General features: G+C 42.3%; 1 protein-coding gene across 4 annotated transcripts in view; it reads left to right on the top strand.

The window, feature by feature from the left end:
• Slc7a7 (solute carrier family 7 member 7) overlaps window positions 1-22,857 on the top strand; it is a 58,027-nt gene that overhangs the window by 4,507 nt on the left and 30,663 nt on the right. Inside the window, exons 1-2 of one of the 4 annotated variants that reach the window (XM_076849984.2) lie at window positions 9,839-9,910; window positions 14,040-14,582. In XM_076849984.2, coding sequence (XP_076706099.1) covers window positions 14,084-14,582 — 499 coding nt within the window. In that variant the 5' untranslated portion in view covers window positions 9,839-9,910; window positions 14,040-14,083. Of the gene's footprint in view, window positions 1-9,838; window positions 9,911-12,885; window positions 12,988-14,039; window positions 14,583-22,857 lie in introns of those variants that run through there. The other 3 variants (XM_076849985.2, XM_076849983.2, XM_076849982.2) reach the window with 3 other exon arrangements.

Genomic DNA, 22,857 nt, shown 5'->3' with positions numbered 1-22,857 from the left:
TCAGATATCCCTGTAGAGTTGTATACAGTTACTTGTAGTCCCCCCACCCCCGGAACTAGCCCTTTTTATTTTTGAAATGGTTTCAGTAGGTTGTTCAGAGCTTCACTAAGTTGCTGAGGCTGGCCTCAAGCTTGCAATCCTACTTCAGTCTCCTGAGTCGCTGGGATTACAAGTGTGTGCCTCTGCACCTGACAAATTAGGTGCTTTTTTTAACAGTTGCGATGAGTTATAATGATACTGAGAAGGAACATAAATAAGTGAGCTGACTTTGGTAGCCAATTCCACCTTATTGTGCAACAACTTCCCCATTTTGCGTGTGTATGACAGAATTCTAAGATTGAAGAAGTTGTGGAGAGAAGGGGAAACTGGGAATTCTTTCAGTATTTTCCTTTTTAGGACAGCTCAAAGATCAAATCACTGTCATCTTGTGCAAAAAATGTGGGAACTGAAGGCTTTAAACAACACATCCTTATAATACACTGCTTTGCATAGTATTTCCTTATTACTTACATAATTTATTGTAACATATTTCTCTTCTTTTCCAGAGCTGTCAAATCAGTATTGGCTAGCCGGGTGTGGTGATTGATGCACACCTGTAATCCCAATGGCTTGGGAGGCTGAGGCATGAGGATTGTAAGTTCAAAGCCAGCCTCAGCAACTCAACAACTTAGTGCGACCCTAAGCAACTCAGGGTCTCTAAATAAAATACAACAACAAAAAAAAAAAAAGGATGTGGCTCAGTGGTTAATTGCCCTGGGTTCAATCCTCAGTACCAATAAATAAATAAATAAATCAGTACTGGCTAAATATTGCATGCAGGAGACCCTGTGTTCAATGCCCAGTAAAACACACACACACACACACACACACACACACACACACACACAGAGTCTGTATTAAAAGACCTAACTTCAAGAGGAGTCATTTATGACCTTCAGCTACATTCTCTTCTCCTGACAACTGGGAAGTCCCTTTTAGAAAGGCCAAGCCTGGCAGGTATGGTGGCGCATGCCTGTAATCACAGCTATTTGGGAGGCTGAGGCAGGAGGATCACAAATTCCAGGCAGGCCTCAGCAATTTAGTGAGACCCTGTCTTAACATAAAAAATAAAAGTAAAAAGGTGTCGGGATGCTGGGCATGGTGGTGCAATCTGTAATTCTAGCAACTCCGGAAGGTGAGGCAGGAGGATTCTAAGTTAAAGATCAACCTCATCAATTTAGCAAGGCCCTAAGGACTTAGCCAGCCCCTGTCTCAAAATAAAAATTAAAAAAGGGCTGGGGATGCTGTTCAGTGGTAAAGCACCCCTGGGTTCAATCCCAGGTACCAAAAAAAAAAAAAAAAAAAAAAAGGGTAGGGATGTGAACTCAGAGGTAGAGTGCCCCTGGTTTTAATTCCCAGTTCTGCAAACAACATAAAAGAAGAAATGTTTAACCACCATTTGACCCAGCTAGCCCTCTCCTTGCTCTATATCCAAAGAACTTAAAATCAGCATACTATAGTGATGCAGCCACATCAATGTTTATAGTAGCTCAACTCGCAATAGCTAAACTATGGAACCAATCTAGGTGCCCTTCAACAGATGCATGGATAAAGAAACTGTGGTATATATACACAATGGAATATTATTCAGCAATAAAAGAGAATAAAATTATGGCATTTGCAGGTAAATGGAGTTGGAGATTAGCCCGTTAAGCGAAGTAAGCCAATTCCCCTCCCCCCCCCCCAAAAAAAAACACTGAATGTTCTTCTTGATAAGTGGAAGCTGATCCATAATGGGGGTCTGGGGGAGAGAATGGAGGATCTTTGGGCAAAGTGGGGGCAAAGTGGGGGGGGAGCAGGGGAGCACATGAGTGTAGGAAAGATGGTGGAATGAAATGGACATCATTACCCTAGGTACATGTATGATTGTATATATGGTGCAACTACATTGTATACTACCAGAGAATTGAAAAGCTGTGCTCCATTTGTGCACAATGAACCAAAATTCATTCTGTTGTCATGTATAACTGACATGAGTGGCTCAGGAGGCTGAGACAGGAGGACTGCGAGCCAGCCTCAGCAATGGTGAGGTACTTAGCAACTCATTGAGAACCCTGTCTCGAAATAAAATACAAAATAGAGCTGGGGATGTGGTTCAGTGGTTGCGTGCCCCTGAGTTCAATCTCCAGTACCAATCAATAAATCAATTTTAAAAATTATATAAAAAATGCTAAAGCTGGATTGTGCAAAAGTACTATTTATAAATCATCTTTATCCTTAAATCATGTGAGGCATTTCCAGATTCCTTTTTTATCTTATTTATTTTTTTTTGGTACTGGGGATTGAACCCAAGAGCACTTAACCCAAGAGCCACATCCCCAGCCCTTTTGCCCTTTTTTTTTTTTTTTTTGGAGACAGGGTCTCACTGATTTGCTGAGGACTTGGAACTTGTGATCTTCCTGACTCAGCTTCCCGAGCCACTGGGATTATAGGTGTGTGCCACCATACCCAGATTCCCATTTCTTGAACTAGCCCAGCAGCTCCTGCTTTTATTAGGTACATGCTGCAGCTAAGGTTGTTCACGCTAAAGGTGCTTTGGCAACTCTAGCCTCCCAGGCACCCTGGCTATGGAACACTTTTGGTTATATGCTGCCTCCTGGTGGCAGCTACTGCCCAGCACCTTTCTGCCTGGTGGAGACCACTTTCTTCAATTTGAAGTCTTGAAGCTGATGCAACAGCTTCCCCACAAGGGGTGAGGAGTTGGGAACCAGAGGTGGAAGAGAACATTTTTGGGAGACCCCTCCTCCAGATCCAAGCAGGCATTGCCTCCTCTCCTCTACCTCCTGCAATGGGGCTTCCCAGTCCAGAGTCCCTTCTGAGTCTCATCTGAGTGTCTCTGGGGTGGAGGTGGGGGTTGCCAGGGTTTGGGGCTTTTGTCCAGACCCCAGTTGCCAATTGAAATGCTTGGGTCAGAGTGTTAAGTTTTGCCTTTTGTGCTGAAGTTCCCTGAGGCAGAGGCTTTGCCTGATTGGTAGTGTCCAGAGTGACCACTACAAGACATATTCTGTTGTTTATGAAACTTTTTATCGGGAAAGTATTCCACGAGAGGGTCCTTGAGGGGCTGGTCTGTCTGGTCTACTGGAGAACATTTTTTACCTTAATGCAGTTATGATCAGGTTGCCCAGTCCCAGTAGGCAGCAGACTTGCTGGGTTTAGAGTCTGGACAGCTTCAATGTGGACATGTAGATATTTATATAATGTGCCCTGGTACCTGACCATCCTCTCATTAGTCAGCCAATATTGTCCTTTATATTCAAATAATGTCAAAACTGAATGAGGAACTTTGACAACAAATTTTGTCCCATAGCCAGTTTATTAGCTTCCAACACCAGAAGGGCTGTGGCTGCAAGGGCCTATAAACAAGGTGGCCAGCCTTGAACCATAGAGTCCAGCTATTTAGAAAGATAGGCCACTGAATGGTGTCATGTCCCCATCATTTGAGTCAGGACTCCTATAGCTCTTCCAGATGGCTCATGGACATACGGAAAGAAAGATTTTGTGAGATCAGAGAGTCCTAGCCAAGTGCACTAGTGAGTGCCTGCTTAATGGCCTCAGAGGCCTTTTGTTGTGTTGGTCCCCACATCAGAGGATCCTGTTCTCCCCTCTTTTTGGCCTCATAGAGGGCCACTAAACTGAAAAGTTAGGGATCCATATTTTGCATAATTTGGCAGCACTCAGAAACTCAGATCTTATGGCTGGTAGAAGGAACCAGAATTGAGCAGACTGTTTTCTATCAGGGCCCAGTTGCCATTGTCTCTTGAGTTACATAAAAACCGAAGTAGTTGACTTTTTCTTGATAGATGTGGACTTTCTTCCTTTGAGACTTCGTAGCCAGTTTTACATAGGAGAGTGACAAGCAGTTGTGTCCCCTTTATGCAGTCTTCTTAGGTTGTTCAGCCAGCAACAGATCATCTACATATTGGAGCAATGTGTATCTACTTCAGAGGCCAATATTCATGTTGTTTTGCAGGAAAGGCTTTCAAATCAGAAGCTAGCACCATCCTAAAGGTGGTTGGTGAGTTTCTGAAGCCCTGTGGCCCTCTGGTCTAGGTCAATTGGCCTTCAGTTGGGGGCATTCTTTCTTCCAGTGGCCCTCCAGATGGCAGTAGGTACATAGGCTTAGCTTCAGCCTTGTCTCTTCAGCCTTGTCTCCTTCCATTTGACCCTGCATTTAGCCCCATTTTTTTTTTTTTTTTTTTGGTGTTGGGGATTGAACCCAGGACTTTGTGCATGAGATGCAAGCACTCTACCAACTGAGCTATATCCCCAGCCCTGGCCCCGATTTTGATACTTGTTTTGGCCTTGTCCTGGTAGGATTCTCCCTTTGAGTGAACTCTGGGTTTGCAATGAGGGAAGCTGCAAGGAGAACCATCTCTTTATTCATTTTTTTAAAATATTTTTTTACTTGTAGATGGACACAATACCTTTATTTATTTTTATGTGATGCTGAGGGTCAAACCTAGTGCCTCACACATTCAAGGCACGTGTTCTACCACTGAGCCACAAACCAGCCCTCTTTCTTCATCTTTTGGTCTGCTTCTTGTTGAATCTATGGGTCTTGGTTGATGAAAACTGTGGTGGCCACTTTAATCAACTCCCTGACATTTTTTTTTTTTTTTTTTTGGTGTTGGGGATTGTACCCAGGGCCTTGTGCATGTGAGGCAAGCACTCTACCACCTGAGCTATATCCCTAGCCCTTACTGGCATTTTTAAAAGCAAAGTCCAGCAAAGTTTTGGTGAATGTCTCTCTGGGCTTGTTTTACCTGCTGGTTGTCTGGTGCCTCAGAATCAAAGGGAGTGAAGAGTTGGAAGGTCTCACATAGTTGTTCATAGATCTGGCTGGGACTTTCTTCGGGCTTTTGGAGTACTTCTGATGTCTTTTTCATGTTTAGCCTCTTTTCCCCCTTCTTGTAGGGGCTGCCTATGAGGGCCTCTGGATAGCTCTTTATCTTTAGGAGGTCCTCCTCTTTGTTGGGGCCCCTCCTAGGTCTGTGTCAGAGAACCAGGCCTGGGCATAGGCTTGGATGTTGCCTTGTGTGTCAGGAGCATGATCCTCTAGCAATTTTAAAGCTCTCAGGTCACCTATTTGCACTCCTGTGTCAACCAAGGAGGGCTGGTGGGTCTGGATAATGGACTGCATTAGATCATCATGGCCCAGGACTTCTCTGTGTAGGAAGGAGTATAATTTTTCCAATTTAAGAGATCAATGGTGGTGAAAGGCTGGCACTCAAAACTGCATTGTCCCCCTTGGATGTTTCCCTCCTGGTCAATACAGACAACTATGCCCCTTTTAGTCTCTCATAGGGGCATCTGAAGAACTCTCATCTGGGTTGTGGCTCTGGTCTTGGGACAAGTATCCTGCCTTGGTCTCTGTGGGGGTGGGGTGGGGTGGAGGAGTCTTTGGCTCTGGAGAAGCCTCTGGCACTGAGGCATCAAGGAGGAAAGAGTAGCTGGTGCTGAGGGGCCACCATCTGTTGCCTCTGGGGCTGAGGGGGCCGAGGGGACAGCCTGTTGCCTCAGTGGTCTTGGCAAAGTCGGGTAGAATGGCATATAAGGTGATGGCCTCTCTTCTGGCTTATGGAGAAAACTGGTTTCCTTTCTGTATTTTATTTGTCAGGTTTTTGTCTGTTTAGTTCCCTTTTGTTGGGTCTTAGAGGCTACTATAGTCTGAACTAATGTCAACTTGGACTGTTCTTCCAGATAGGCTCTCAACCAACGGGCTGTTTCTATACTATTTCTTGCCAGCAATCAATATAAGGGAATGGTCTGGGTGTCCAGGTTTTATTTTTTTTAATAGAAAGGACATCATCAGTGACACTTTTTTCTGGTGGTCATCCCACATCAAAGCCTGGCCATTCTAATTTGCAGAGAGTATATAACCTTTGTGAAGTGAGTTTCAAACCAGAGTAACCATTAAACACCTTTCTTAAAGTTTTCTAATATACATTTTAAAAGATTTAATTTACTCTGCATCCCCCGTGTTCTACCCTGCATAGTGTTGCACACTTAGGACAAGACTTACTTCGTCTATCTCTGGCCGTTCCCCTCTCAGAGACTTAGGGTTCTCTTAGCCTTGTGGGTTGGTATCAACCCCTAACCTGGAGCTTCCAGCTAGATGTTGGTTGGTAGAATTCCACCTCAGACTGTATGAGCTACCATGGAACTGCAGATTGGGACTCCACTCTTGCTTGGGCCCTTGGGTCAGGTCCAAACACTTCTGCTGTCCATCTCATTCACACATTTTTACATACTTTCACATAGATATGATAAGAGCAAAATTTCTATACTGCTCGAATCCCCCAAATTCCAAAACCACAGAAGGAGTCAGGGTTTCCTTTCTGCTCATTGACCCCAAACAGAGACTACTTGAGTGACGCCTGGGTCCTTTTTGGCTCCAACTCCTTTGGAGGTTACAGAAATAAATCAAGGCTAGTTTCCATATGCTGAAGCCTCTAAGGGGAAGTCAGGTGGGATCCACTAAAGGACCTTCTTCCTATCTGTTCAGTCTAGCAGTGTTCCAGGTTCCCTATTCCTGGTTCCTGCATCTCTGTGGGTTCTATTGTGCTTTGGGGGCGGAAGCTCAGGGGTGCTGGGTGAGTCACCTTGCCCACAAGCAAAGAGTTGCCTGTGGTGCATCAAGGAGAAGCATTGTCCTCCAACATCCAGGGGAAGCCAGAACCGGATACAAGAGAGGCAGAAAAGATGTCTTTGGCTCTTCCATCCCATCCAGATCACCAAATGATATAGGACAGAAGAGACTGGACACCCAAGGAATTTTCAGGAGGCAGGTTTATTGGCTGCAGCCGGCAGGTCCAGAGTATGGGGCTGGGCCAGAGTGTGGCCCATGTCTGAAATTCTCTGTACCTTGTCTGGAAATTCTTTAAATTTTATACTCAGTGGGGTTGTTACATGTCAGTGGGTGGGAACTTAATAGTCTTTGTCCCATATTCTTAGGCTAGACAGATGTTTCACATGTTTTCTCTGCAAACCCCGCATTTATAAGAAAGAGGAAGCTTCAAACCACGATGAGCTTTCTGCGAAACTCCTGTGAAATCCTGTTGACACTCTTTGTAAAAATCTTTCTTATGAGAAGCTTGATTATAGCAAGGGTCTTTTGGGTGATACCTGGTCTGCTTCACCTTCATTCTGGTTCACCACACCCTGCTTCCTAGATCCAGGGGAAAGGCAGTGGGTGGAATGCTTTATCCGATGCAGGGAATGGAAGGGACGCTTGGTGCAGGGATTGGAAGGGACACTTGGTGGGGTCCTGGTTCCCCAGGAAAGATCCTGGGTCAGCGTCCGAGTCAGACCGTTTATGAAGGGCAACCCAGCTCTTCCTAGGGGCTTTGAGGGCGGATGATAGCTGGGTCTGGTTTTGAGAAAACGAGATCTTAGGACCTCAGACAGGAAACCAGAAAGCAAGGGTAGGGAGGGAATGTGGGAGAAAGGGGCAAAGGTGAGCGCCAGCGGGCCTGGCGGGGGCGGAGACGGAGGAGAGCTGGGAAGGGGCGACAGACAGGTTTGCAGGGGGAGGGCAGAGCTGCGGGATAGGGGGGGCGGGGTGGAGGGTAGCAGAAGAGTTCACGTTTTAGATTAGCGCTTCCTCTCTTTTTGAACCCCTTTGGATTTTGCGTGAACCTGAGTGCTTGTCTGCCTCTGTCTTCTCTGCCCTTTGACCCTGTCGTGGCACCTCGCTTTGGCCACCTCCTCCCTGCAGATAGGTCACCTGAGCCTTGGTGTGGGATAGAGGAACTAAGAACTTCCTGAATCAGGAAAGAACATTAGATGAGGGCCTTTATGTTTTATTTTTTCCCATTAGTGAAGCAAAGTCAATTTTTAAACCATTCTAAACCTTCCAATAAAACTGAAAACCATATTCTTCTTCCTTTTACCCATGTCTACCAAAAGTAAGAAGGACCACTGAAGACTCCTTGCTCTAAGGAGCTAGAGAAGTAGGGTAAGTCTGGAGGGCAGACTCAAGAGCCTGCCCAGGAGCCCAGCCAGATGGGAGATCAGAGTAACAGCGGTGTTCATTCATTTCTTCACCCCTGCAATGAATGACTGCAAGCCTTGCACTTGAGGATACAGTGAACAAAGCTCTTGAGATGCTTACCTTCTAGTGGTGGTGGTGATTACAACACCAGGAATGGAAAATATCATAGGGAAGAAAGTTCCAGGCAAGGAGGATAGGTGAAAGAAAAGGCATTGAAAAAACTGAAGTGGGAGCATGCTTATTGTGTGGCTACAGCAGAGAGACCAAAGTGGCTGGAGTGCAATGAGGGAGAGAAGTGGGGCCTTGCCAACCTGTGCTAACAGGGATGGCTTTCTGCTCCTCTTCCTAGGACTTCCCTCATAGCTTGAGCCTGAACCCAGGGTAAGTTTAAGGGGCAGGCCATCTGGGAAGCAGCCCAGGTCTAAAAAGGCAATAAATTATCATTAGAATAATTCAGATATTTGGTGCCAGTGAACTCTGATTTCTGTGTCTCTTTGTGAAATATAAGTTGGCTTCCATCCAGTGGCCCAGACAGAATCCTGCAGGACTCCTTACCTAGACCACCTGTCTGTGGAGTAATTTGCAACAAGCAGGTGCAAGTTGCAGGGTGTAGCCTGGAGATCTGGGAGCTATCAGTTACCTAAGGCAACAGTCACAACTGGAATTCTGAAAATGCATGGTGCACTGTGACGTGTCCCTCCCCAGGACAGGGATTAATGCTATTGTCTACCTTTAAAGTGGTTTAATATGCTTACCAAGAAGTGGTCTGCCTCAGAAAATCGCATGTGATGAATTTATATAATAACCTCTAATTTTGAATGTAAAGAAATATGCTTATGCAGTTTTTATTTTGAGAAAACTGTATTTCCTCTATCTCAGTAAGCATAACAGATATTTATGTATTTTTGGTACTGGGGATTGAACTCAAGTGGTGCTCTACAATTGAGTTACATACTTAGTCCTTTTTCTTTCTTTCTTTTTTCTTTTTTTCAATTCTGAGATAGAGTCATGCTAATTGTTGAGGGTCTAGCTAAATTGCTGAAGTTGGCCTTGAACTTGTGATCCTCCTGCCTCAGTCTGTTGGATTACAGGTATGGAGCATCATGCCCAGCTTCCACATATTTAAATAGTAGTTTGCAGCAACTCAGGAATCTGCCCAGGGTGCCACAGCATTGTTGGCTCTTATCTGGCAACTCAGACTCACACTTTAACATTACCTGAACCATTTGGGGAACTGGGCAATGAGTGGGCTTGTTTGATGTCTTGGCTGCACCCATGGGGGCCCTCTTTGGTGTATATTATCTTCTTTGACTTGCTTTAGGTGCTGAAATGGCTTGGAAACTCTTGAGATGGGATGACAGAGTTCCATTGCCCTAACCATAGGATGCTATGCCCCTGTAGGACTAAACACAGTCTGTGAGTGGGAGAGGGAGTAAAAAAAGGAATGAGGGGAAGAGGGGAGGTGGGGAATTGTAAGGGTCCTCTGGAGGGCACTGTAAATTGCAAGGAAAACTAAAGTGTTTAGTAAACTTAAGACAACAAGGAAGATCAGGGGTTGGTGTGGAGAGGAGGTGGAGCTGAGACAGTGGAGAAGGTGCCTGGAAGCCGAGCGGGCAAGAATCTCTGGGCTGGTCCAGGCAATCCGAGCTCCAGCCCGTCCCCTAGCCCCTCCCCGCTGCCGGCCAGAGTCGCACATGTGTTTTCCTGTTTTTCCATTTCGGTCCCCGTCACCCTCTGCCTTTTCTGCTCCTCAGAGTCAACAGCTGCTGCAGCAGGAGCCATACCCCTGTTACCCCTAACTATCACCTTCCCTGGCCCCCTTCCCAGGGCTTGTTGGTAGCCCCTCCTCCCTGCACTTTCCCAAAGGTCAAGAGACAGGTAAGAGGTGGGAGAGGGACAATGGGCGAGAGGGGAAGAGAAGGAGAGGATGGAGCGTCCTGAAAATCAACCGGAGGGAGATTCAAGTCTTAGTTCCTGATCCCAGCCCTGGCCTCACTAGGCAGTCTCTGGCCCAGAGACTTCAGCCCTTGTTAATGGGAACTCTGGTCATAGGACTAAACAATTTGTTTTCTTGTTTCACATCCCCCCGCCCCCCCCCCCCACACACAGACACACGAAGGAGGATCAGGAGGATCACAGCTACAGTGGAGTATAGAAAAACAAATGGAGAACTGGAGAGGGAGGGGCTGAGCATGTAGCTTGGAGTGATGGGGAATCCAGCCATACCAGCATGTGTCTGTTTGGTTTCTGTTGTTAGGGGAGGCAACACAGACTAGTTGGAGCCAGAAAGGCAGGCCATGGGGGTATCTGGGAGAGATAGCATATTCTTACAGTAGTTCCCTGAACTTGGCTGAGGAGCCATGACCCAGAACTGTGTGCTGGTTCCCGGAGAAGTGTGTTTTGGTGTTGGTTTTGGAGGGTGGGATCAGGGCACCGGGCTCCACTGGCTGCTCTGCCAGGCGCATGCTAGCTAGGGGCCCTGCTTCCTGCTTTCCTGAACCCTTGAGCCTGACACTTCTTCCACCGCTATAAGAGGAGTGTGTGGTTCTGTAATATTCACAGGGTCCTCAGAGATGACACCCCCCCCCCCAAAAAAAAGAGAGAAAGGTCATGAGGGGTGCTGTTATAAGACTTTTGTAAAGCCAGGGTGGCAGAACCTCTTTGGGAGAGCCTGGAGGTGTTGCTTGGCCCAGGGTGCCTGAAGATAGAATCATTACCCTGAAACTGAGGTCCTTAGGGAGGAGTGAGATGTCAGAGGTGCTGCATTCTTGTCTAAGGTGCTAGGCTGTAAATGAGAAAAGAAGGAATATCTTCATGAATGACAGCCTCCCCTGACCAGTTGGTGAGGCTAGGAGATTCCACTCAACACTTCCTGGTGAGACCACTAGGGCATGCTGTTTGCTAGAGTGTAGTTGGATTTGTCTCAAGTTCCTTGAGAGGACTTCACTTTTCTGATATTACCAGTCATGAACTCATTCTTGTACACTTCTCTCCTTGTGCTTCCTTACTGTTTTCCTTTCCTTTGTCTCTCCTTCATTTTTTTTTTTTTCTTGAGGTCACATTGAGACACATGCTCACCCCTTGGTGCCAATGAATGTGGTCTTAAAAAGGCAGGAGTGATTTGTGTTTCTGTTTGTACTAGAAATGGGTACCCTAATAATTTCAGTGCTGCCAACAGGTCTTTTTTTTAGACATTGATGAACCTTTATTTTATTCATTTATTTATATGTGGTGTTGAGAATTGAATCCAGTGCCTCACACATGATAGGCTCTACCACTGAGCCACAACCTCAGCACTAACAGGTCTTATAAATATTTCTTATCCTCTCCCAGGAGCAGTCAGGAAGTAGGTGGACAGAGGAGGCCAGAGGCTTTCTTTTTAATCTAATCATATCATCCCCCAGGTAATTCATTAGGGAGCCACCTGAAGTGCTTTGCTGTCTGACAGGAAGCCTTAGAGACTAGGGCAGGTTGAAGGGATGGGACATTGTGGAGATAGCATAGTTCTGTGATTACAAGTGTTGTGTGTGCTCTGGGTTTTAGCTGCCTGCCTCCCTTTTTACTGGCACCCTGCTAGTGAACATACCTGCCCCCATAGAAGGCATAGTGAACATACCTGCCCATAGGCTGTAGGGAGGGTTCAATGAGATAACTCATTCAAGGGCTTAGCTGTGTGTCTGGCCTGATTAAATCTCAATAAGTTCTGTAATTATTACAGGAGCATATTTGGGGGTGCAAGTTTAAGGAGCTAAAATGGGAGCATGAAGAGTAGAGATCAGTTTCCCAGGGATATTTAAATCTCTGTTCTCTTGTTGTAGAATAACAAAAAATGGGTTAGGAAGAGTGTAAGAAGGGACCGACAGTTGGAATTCAGAAAGGATAGAGTGTATTTCTGTTTATAATAGTCCAGAACATCAGATTTAAAGTAGACTATAGAGATAGACTAAACTGCGTGATTTCTAAAAACTGGCCAACTTCTGCTTGTTCTGGGCCTGTATGGCCAGGATAGCTCACAGAAATCTTATTTCCAATTTATTTATTTATTTTTCTAGGCAAGCACTGTACCATTTAACTACAATCTTAGCCCTCTCCATATTTTTAAGAAATTGGAGCCAAGTTGTATTTGGAGAAGGTATATGCAAAGAATTATGGATACTCTAGAGATCTTGATTTTTTTTTCCCTAAGAATGATGGGATGGAGAGAGAGATGTAACTAGAGGTTTCATCTCATTTCTTGATTTTTTTTCCTTTAAAGTAGTTTGAGGTTCAGACTTTGGATAATGATCCAAGTAGCCACCCGTCTTTGCATGGGGAAGTGTGTAGAGTTCTCCTCTTAGGACACCCAATCATGGGGTATAGGAATGGCTCTTATACTTCCTCTAATTCTCAGCATGTGAACAAGCCTTTGTGTCACACTCTGCAACCTTCCTGCCTTTCTTAATTGTTTGGGGTGAGGAGAAGTGAGGATAGGGTGGGGCACAGAGGACGGAGAGGGGTCTGTGCCACCGCCCTGTCTTCAGCTAACTTGTTGGGGCATAACTTCCCCATTAGACAGAAAAGGCATACAGCTGGCTGTCCTTTCTTCTGGGCCCTCAGTTCTGGAGCAGAGCTGACAAAGGAGATTCCTGAGAGAGTGCCTTCTTATCGCAGAAAGTGCTGAGTCCAGAGCTCCTTGCTGCCCCTTTTGCAGATGCAAAGGGCCTGTGAACCTTGGACTCAGACGGTTGCTTAACTCTCCTCTTCCTTTTCCTCACCCCTTCCTTTGCTTGCTCCCTTGCCCCACCCCCCTTCCTGACTTCACTTAAATCCTTAGGCATTTGCCGGGCCTTCCCTTTTACTGCTGGTTGAGAGGAGGAACAATTGGACCATCCTTCTAGGAGGGTGCAGTTTCTCTCAGTGACTGCTGCTGGCTACTGCTGTGAGGACCTGCTTATATCCAGGGCCGGGCAGTGAGTGTGCGTCTCACCCTGTCCTCTTGTCCGCATTTCCCTGCTAACTCCTCTCTGCTTCTCTGGCTGCTCTGTAGTATCCTATCCCTGCCTCACCCCAGTGCCTCTTGCCTTAGTATCTCTTCATTTTCCCGACTAGCTATTTCTAGTTTCTTCTCAACTGTCTCCTGCTCTGTGTTTCCCTGCATCTGCTGCCTGGTTTTAGCTGTTTTCTTGCCTTGGTTTTGAGTGGTCTCTCTCTCTCTCCAACAACAACTCCAGGGGTAGTGGAGAGAGGGGAAGCTTCCTCCTTTCATTTCTAGGTTCTGCTGTATATTTGGGTCACCATCTCTCATTCATACATTTTTGAGTGATACAACTATGCCAATATGAGGAGAGGCTTGGAATACTAGAGACTGGGAAAAGGATCTAGGAAAGGAAAAACAAAAAGAAGCCTGTCGTCTTTCAGGATGGGTGGAGTGGCTTGGGCTTGGGCAGGGATGAAGACACCAGCTGAGGGTTGTTAATGGATGCTCCTTGAGCAGGGAGATGGCTGTTAGTTTCTAGCAGGAAAGCTCTGAAGTCTTTAGATTTGCTAGAGTGAGCGTCTTTGGGGAAAAGAACAGCATTGTGAGGAGATCCCACAGAGTAGCTGCTTGCAGGGTTGGTTGCATCTCATCACAGGTGATAGGTGAGACTGAAATTAGAGAGAAGATAGACTTTTTGGATACATCTGAAAACTCAGGGTCAATCCACTATAATTATACTTGGGAGCTGCCAAACTGCCTTCATACTAGTCTTGTGTTACAGCTGGCTCAGGCAAAACTAGGATTTAGTTTTCTATTTGGAAAATGAGTTGGGCTGCATCATCATAATAAAGAGGCAGATGCTTTCCCTTTTAAAAATTCAAGTTGGGGTCATTTTGATGAGCCAGCCAGAAGAAAAGGTTTTTCCAAGGTGGGAAGCAAGAGAGAGGTCTCTGAGTGGTGGGTGGGCTGCCCATACTGACCCCTGTTGGGTAAGGAGTGGGGAACTACACATTTATCAATTACACCATATTTCTCATCTTTCTTCCTTAGAGGGCAATGCCAGGAAGCTGGTGAAGGCTCTCCTCTCCTCCACCATGGTTGACAGCATCAAATATGAAGTGGCCTCCCAGCAAGAGACTGATGTTTCTCCTTTGGGCCATGGGGCCAGCCCAGGAGCCCAGCAGATAAAGCTGAAGAAGGAGATCTCACTACTTAATGGCGTGTGCCTTATTGTGGGGAACATGATTGGTTCGGGAATCTTTGTCTCCCCCAAAGGTGTGCTCATGTACAGTGCCTCCTTTGGCCTCTCCCTGGTCATCTGGGCTGTTGGGGGCCTCTTCTCTGTCTTTGGGGCCCTTTGTTATGCGGAACTGGGCACCACCATTAAGAAATCTGGGGCCAGCTACGCCTACATTCTGGAAGCCTTCGGGGGACTACTTGCCTTCATCCGCCTCTGGACCTCCCTGCTCATCATTGAGCCCACCAGCCAGGCCATCATTGCCATCACCTTTGCCAACTACATGGTGCAACCTCTCTTTCCCAGCTGCAGTGCTCCCTATGCCGCTGGCCGCCTGCTGGCGGCTGCCTGCATCTGTAAGTGGGGTTGGGGAGGAGTGTGGTGTGGAGGACTGGGCTAAGGTGGGGGTGTGTGGATCCAGGCAGGAAGCAAGGAGTTGGAAAGGAATGCCTTTGATGACACCTATTTTGTGATTTTTAAATTAATGTATGCTGTGAGCTGGGGTTGTAGCTCAGTGGTTGGGTGCGTGCTTAGCATGCTGGAGGCCCCAGGTTCATCCCCAACAAGCAAAAAGAAAAACAACTATGCTTTGTGTTTCAAACAGTACCACAATGTAAATGAAAGCACGCAACTCACTTTTCTCCAACTTCTCGTGCTAAGCCTATTAACATTTAGTGTGTTTTTCCTGAATTTTTTTCTTGCTCTTTCAAGAGAAGTAGTTTTGACTGGGTGTAGAGATTGGTGCTTTGTATCCCAGCTGCTAGAGAGGCTGAGGCAGGAGGACTTCAAATTTGAATTCAGCCTGGGCACCTTGAATTCTCCCTATCTCAAAACCAAATAAGAAGGGCTAGCAACTCAGAAGGCTGAGGTAGGAGGATCACAAATTTAATGCCAGCCTCAGCAACTTAGTGAGGCCCTGTCTCAAAACATAAAAAGAGCTGGGGATGTGACTCCGTGGTTAAGCGCTCCTGGGTTCAATCACTGGTACCAAGATGATGATGATGATGATAATAATAATAATAATAATAAATTAAAAAAATAAAGTGCTAGTAGTTTTGTTGACTTTTATTTATTTATTTAATTTTTTTTTAGATGTTGATGGACCTTTATTTAATTAATTAATTTATTTATATTTGGTGCTGAGAATCGAAACCAGGGCCTCACACATGCTAGGCAAGTACTCTGCCACTGAGCCACAACTCCAGCCCTTGTCATGTCTTTTAAAAGAACAGATTTTTTTTTGGAGGGGGGTGGGGTGGGGTTATTGGGCATTGAACTCAGGACCTCACTCAAGGTAGGTAAGTGCTCTATTATTGACTTATGCTCCCATCCCTTTTTATTTTATTTTGAAACAGGGTCTCGTTAATGTTCCCAGCCTGGTCTTGAATTTGTAATATTCCTGCCTCAACTTCTTGAGTAACTTGGATTATAGGTGTGCACCATCATGCCCAGCTCTATTCTATATATAATTCTGCAGTGTGTGCTCCTGCTGTTCATCCATTGATAGACATCTAGCTTGTCTTGGTTGTTGTGAACAGTGCTGCGATAAACACAGGAGTGCAGATAGATGTCTGTTCAACATACTGATTTCATTTTTTTTCTTTGGTATACCCAGTGCCCAATAGTGGGATTGCTGGATCATATGATAGTTCTATTGCTAGTTTTGAGGAAACTGCTTGCTGTTTTCTATAATGGGTGTACTAATTTACTTTTCTATCAATAGCATATGAGAATTTCCCTCCTTTCTCTGTATTCTTGTTAGCATTTTTTTTTCCTTCTCAGTACCTGAATGAACCCAGGGATGTTCTACAACTGAGCTATACCCCTTTATGTATTTTATTTTGAGACAGGGTCTCTTTGAATTGCCAAGGCTGTTCTCAAACTAGCAATTCTACTGCCTCAGCCTCCTGAATAGCTGGGATTACATTTGTGCACCATCACATGCAGCTTGTATTTCCTTTTTTTTTTTTTTTTTTTTAGACAGGTCTACTTGGGTCATTTACCTCTTTAAAAATTTTATTTTTCTTCAGTTTTGGGTATTGAACCTGGGGTGCTATTTATTGAACCCAGGGTGCTCAATCACTGAGCTACATACCCTATCCTTTTTAGTTTTATTTTGAGATAGAATATTTGTGCATTTAAATTAAAGGCTGGCCTTAGGCTTGTGATTCTTTTGCCTCAATGTCCCTGAGTAGATGGGATTTCAGGTGTTCAGGACTCCATGCCTGGCTTCATCCATTTAAGATTATATTATTATTATTTTTTAATTTTTAAAATTTGTTCTAATCAGTTATACATGACAGCAGAATGCTCTGTGATTAATTGTATACAAAGAGCACAAATTTTCACTTCTCTGGTTGTACACGAAGTAGGATCATACCATTCATGCAATCATACATGTACTTAGGTAATGATGTCTGTCTCATTCCAACATCTTTCTTATCCCCATGCCCCTTCCCTCTCTCCTCCCTCCCCTTTGTCCAATCCAAAGTTCCTTCACTCATTCCATCCATGCTCCCCCTCATTATAGATTAGCATCCACTTATCAGAGAAAACATTCAGCATTTGTTTTTTGGGATTGGCTTACTTCACTTAGCTTGATGTTCTCCAACTCCATCCCTTTACCTGCAAATGCCATAATTTTATTCTCTTTTACTGCTGAGTAATATTCCATTGTGTGTATGTGTGTGTATGTGTGTGTATATATATATCATAGTTTCTTAATCCATTCATCTACTGAAGGGCATCTAGATTGGTTCCACAGTTTGGCTATTGTGAATTGTGCTGCTATAAACATTGATGCGGCTATATCGCTGTAGTATGCTGATTTTAAGTCCTTTGGGTATATACCAAGGAATGGGATAGCTGGATCAAAAGGTGGTTCCAAGTTTTTTAAGGAATCTCCATACTACTTTCCAGATTGGTTGCTCCAATTTGCGGTCCCACCAGCAATGTATGAGTGTGCCTTTTCCCCCCACATCTTTGCCAACACGTATTGTTTTTTGTATTTTTGATAACTGCCATTCTGACTGAAATGAGATGAAATCTTTGAGTTGTTTTGATTTGCATTTGTCTAATTACTAGAGATGTTGAACATTTTTCAATATATTTGTTAATTGATTGTATATCTTCTTCCGAGAAGCATATGTTTATTTCCTTAACCTATTTATTGATTGGGTTGTTTGTTTGTTTGGTGCTAAGTTTTTTAAGTTCTATATACCCTGGAGATTAGTGCTCAGTCTGATGAGCATGTGGTAAAAATTTGCTCCCATACTGTGGGCTTTCTCTTCATCTCATTGATTGCTTCTTTTGCTGAGAAGAAGCCTTTTAGTTTGACTCCATCCCATTTATTGCTTCTGAATTTTATTCATATTATTATTTTACTTTTGTGTTGTTTGAGTTCCTTATATTTTCTGGAAATACTCTCCCTGTGGATGAATAGTTGGCAAATATTTTTTCCCATTGTGTAGGTTGTTTTTTCAAGCTGTTGATTCTTTTGGTGTAATAACCTCTTTAGTTTGGTATAGTTCTGGTTGTCAAATTTTGCTTTTGTTGCCTGTACTTTTTTGGCAAAAAGTTTTATTTAGATCAGTGTTCTGGAGTATTTCCCCTATGCTTTTTTTCTAGTAATTTGAATGAATCTTACATTTAAGTCTTTGGATTAATTTCTGAGTTAATTTTTGTACATAGTGAAAGAAAGAGGTCAAGTAATTTTGTGTTCTCCAATGTATGTTCTTACTACCTTTGTCAAAAATCAGTTGACTGTAAGTAGGTAGATTTATTTCTGGGTTCTTCATTCTGTACCTTTGAACTTTTAGCTGTTTTTAAGCTAGTACCAAGCTGATTTTGTTATTATAGCTTTGTTATTATAATAACAATATTGTTATTGTAATATGTTTTGAATATTGTAATGTGTTTTGAAGTCAGGTATTATAATGACTTTAACTTTGTTCTTTTTTGATTCAGGATTGCTTTGGCTATTCAGGACTTTTTTGTGGTTCCATGTTAATTTTATGATTTTTTTTTTCTAGTTCTGTGAAGGTCATTTTTATTCTGAATGGAGTTGCATTGATTGGAGTTGCATTGGAATTGCATATAAATAGCTTTGGGTAGTAAGAACATTTTAAAAATATTCTTCAATCATGAATATGGGATATCTTTCCATTTTTTGAATCCTCTTCATTTTCTTTCATAATTGTTTTGTAATTTTTATTGTAGAAATCATTCTCTAGTTGTTTTATTATTTTTTTGTAGCTATTGTAAGTGAGATTGCTTTCTTGATTTACCTCAGCTATTTTGTTATTGGTGTATTAAAATGTTACTGATTTTTGCATATTGATTTTGTACTTTGCAACCTTACTGAATTTGTTTCAGTTCTAAGTTTTTTGATGGAGTCTTGAGTTTATCCTTGTATCCTTCTCTATATATCCTTTTTTAAAAACTAATTAATTAATATATTTTACAGAATGCATTTTGACATATTGTACACAAATGGAGCACAACTTTTCATTCTTCTGGTTATACATGGTTCAGAATCACTCTAGTAGTGTAATCATACATGTATATAGGGTAATAATGTCTGTCTCATTCTACTGTCCCTTCTGTCCTCATAACCCCACCCCTCTCCTCACTTCCCTGTACACAAACCAAAGTTCCTTCATTCTTTCCTCTCCCCCTGCCCCATTATGGATCAGCATTCACTTATCAGAGAAAACATTTGGCTTTTGGTTTTTGGGATTGGCTTATTTCATAAGTGAAATAATATGCATGATATTCCCTAGTTCCATCCATTTACTTGCAAATGCCATAATTTCATTCTTCTTTAAGGCTGAGTAATATTCCATTATGTATATGTACCACATTTTCTTTATCTGTTTATCTGTTGAAGGACATCTAGGTTGGTTCCATAGTTTAGCTATTGTGAATTAAGCTGCTGTAAACATTGATGTGGCTTCATCATTATAGTATGGTGATTTTAAGTCCTTTGGGTACAAACAGAGGAGTGGGATAGCTGGGTCAAATGGTGGATCCATTCCAGTTTTCTGAGGTGTCTCCACACTACTTTCCATAGTGATCGCATTAATTTGCAGTCCCACCAACAATGTAAGAGTGTAACTTTTTCCTCACATCCTTGCCAACACTTGTTATTGCTTGTATTCTTGATAATTGCCATTCTGATTGGAGTGAGATGAAATCTTAGAGTAGTTTTGATTTGCATTTCTCTAATAGCTGGAGATATTGAACATTTTTTCATCTATTTGTTGATTGATTGTATTTCTTCTTCTGAGAAGCGTCTTTCAGTTCCTTAGCTCATTTATTGTTTGAGTTATTTGTTTTTTAGTGTTAAATTTTTTGAGTTCTTTATCCTGGAGATTAGTGCTCTGTCTGAGGTGTGTATGGTAAAGATTTTTTTCCCATTCTGTAGGCTCTCTCATCACATTATTGTTTCCTTTGCTGAGAAGAAGCTTTGAGTTTGAACCCATACCATTTATTGATTCTTGATTTACTTCTTGTGCTTTAGGAGTCTTGTTTAGGAAGTCAGTTTCTTAGCCAACATGATGAAGATTTGGGCCTACTTTTTCTTCTATTAGGCATAGGGTCTCTCTTCTAGCATCTAAGTCTTTGATGCACTTTGTGTTGATTTTTGTGTAGGGTGAGTAATAGAAGTTTGAATTTATTCTGCTACATATGGATTTCCAGTTTTCCCAGCACTATTTGTTGAATAGGCTATCTTTTCTAATGTATGTTTTTGATACCTTTGTCTAGTATGAGACAACTGTATTTATGGGTTTGCCTCTGTCTTTCATTTTGTGTCATTGGTCTACATGTCTATTTTGTTACTATTGCTCTGTAGTATAGTTTAAGTTTTAATATTGTGAATGCCTCCAGCTTTATTCTTCTTGCTAAGGACTGTCTTGGCTATTCTGGGTCTCTTATTTTTCCAAATGAATTTCATGATTGCTTTTCTAGTTCTATGAAGAATGTCATTGGGATTTTTATAGGAGTTGCATTAAATTTGTATAACAGTTTTGGTAGCATGGCCATTATATTAATTCTGACTATCCAAGAGCATGGGAGATCTTTCCATCTTCTGAGGTGATCTTTCAATTTCTTTCTTTAGTGTTCTGTACTTTTCATTGTAGAGGTCTTTCACCTCTTTTGTTAAATTGATTCCCAAGAGATTTATTTATTTATTATTTATTTGGAGACTATTGTGAATGGGGTTGTTTTCCTAACTTCTCTTGCAGTGAATTCATTGCTTGTGTATAGAAATACATTTGATTTGTGAGTATTTATTTTATATCCTGCTACTCTGCTGAATTCATTTATTAGTTCTTGAAGTTTTCTGGTAGAATTTTTTGGATCTTCTAAATGTAGAATCATGTCATCAGCAAATAGTGGTAGTTTGAATTATTCTTTTTCTATCTGTATCCCTTTAATTTCTTTCATGCATGATTATTCTAGCTAGAATTTCAAGGACTTTATTGAATAGAAATGGTAAAAGAGGATATTCCTATCTTGTTCCAATTTTTTCAATTTTTCTCCATTTAGAATGATGTTAGCCTTGGGCTTTTACAACGTTGAGGTATGTTCTTACTACACCTAATTTTTCTAGTGTTTTGAACATGAAAAGGTGCTGTATTTTATCAAATGCTATCTCAGCATCTATTGAGATAATACTATGATTCTTTAAGTCTTCTGATGTGATGTATTGTGTTTATTGATTTTCATGTGTTGAACCAACCTTACGTCTGTGTCTTTATATCTTTATATATATCCTCTATGTAAAATCAAGTCATCTGCAAACAAGAATAATTTGACATCCTCTTTCCTTATTTTGATGTCTTTTACTTTTTTCTCTTGCCTATTCCAGTGGCTGAGACTTCCAATACTGTATTAAGAGTGGTTAAAGTGGACATCCTTGTGTTTTTCCTGACTTTAGAGGAAATAATTTTAGCGTTTCCTTATTTAACATGATATAGGCTGTGGATCGTCAATTATGGTCCTTATTGTGTTCTATATCTACTTTTCTGAGGATTTTTATCATGAAGGAATGTTGAATTTTTTTGAATGATTTTTCTGCATTGAGATGATCATATGGGGTTTATCCTTTATTCTGTTAATGTGATGTATCATGTATACTGATGTATCTATATTAAAGCATCTTTCCATCCCTGGAATAAATCTTACTTGATTGTGGTGCATAATCTTTTTTTATGTACTGTTGGATTTCATATGCTAGAATTTTTGCATCTATGTTCATTAGGGATATTGGTCTATGGTTTTCTTTTTTGGCATGTTCCTTGTCTAGTTTTGGTATCAGGGTAATGTTGACCTCATAGAGTGAATTTGGAAGGGTTTTCCTCTTAATATTTTGGAATAGTTTGAAAATAACTATCATTAATTCTTTAAAAGTTTGGGACAGGGCTGGGAAAGTAGCTTAGTGTTGGATGCTTGCCTGGCATGTGTGAGCCTTGAATTTGATCCCTAGCACTGGGGGAAAAAAGTATTATAAAATATAGTAGCAATGCCACCGAGTCAGCTTTTCTTTAGGAGACTTTTATTGTTGACTCAATCTTTTTTTTTGTTGTTGTTGTTCAGGTTTTCTATGTCCTCATAGTTCAATTTTGGTAGGTTCCATTTGTCTGAAAATTTATCCATTTCTTCTAGGTTGGCCTATAGTTGTTCATAATCGTAATGATTCTCTGTATTTCTTTGGTATCAGTTGTAATATCTCTCTCTCTCTCTCTCTCTCTCTCTCTCTCTCTCTCTCTCTCTTTTATTTTTTGAACCAGGGATTGAGCCCAGGGGCACTTAACCACTGAGCAATATCCCCAGTCCTTTTTAATTTTGAGACAGGGTCTTGCTAAGTTGCTTAGGGCCTTAATAAATTGCTGATGCTGGCTGTGAACTTGAGATCTCCCTGCCTCAGCCTTCTGAGCTGCTGGGATTACAGTTGTGCAACACTGCACCTGGCTCCTTTTTTAGCTGATTTTATGTATTTGGGTCTTCCCCCAACCCCTACTCTTGTTGGATAGTCTAGCTAAAGATGTGCACATTTTATCTTTCCAAAAAATTAGTTCTTGTCTGGGGATGTAGCTGAATGGTAGAGCACTTACATAGCATGTGCAAGGCCTTGGGTCAGTCTCCAGTGTGGCAAAAATTAATTAAAAAACAACAACAACACTCTTGTTTCATTATCTGTTCTATTGTTTATAAGTCTCCATTTCTGATCTTTATGTTTTCATTCAACTAGCTTTAGGTTTGGTTTGTCATTGTTTCTCTAGTTCCTTGAGTTGTGTCATTAGGTTGTTTATTTGAAATCATTCTGTTTTTGTTTGTTTGTTTTTATTGTTATTGGGGAATTTAATCCAGGGGTGCTATACCCCTGAGCTTCATCCCAGCCATTTTTAATTTTCTTTTAAGACAGGGTCTTGCTAAATTGCCAAGTCTGGCCTTGAACTTGCAATCCCTCTGCCTCAGCCTCCTGAGTTATTTGGGTTATGGCATGTGCCTCCACACCCAGCTAAAATCATTCTGTTTCTATGATGTAGGCCCTGATAGCTGTGAAATTCCCTTTTAGTTATTTTGCTATATTCCATAGTTTTTTTTAAAAAAATATTTATTTAT

Source organism: Callospermophilus lateralis, chromosome 3 (assembly GCF_048772815.1).
Source record: "Callospermophilus lateralis isolate mCalLat2 chromosome 3, mCalLat2.hap1, whole genome shotgun sequence".
NCBI classification, from domain to species: domain Eukaryota; kingdom Metazoa; phylum Chordata; class Mammalia; order Rodentia; family Sciuridae; genus Callospermophilus; species Callospermophilus lateralis.
This window is presented reverse-complemented; position numbering and strand designations above follow the sequence as displayed.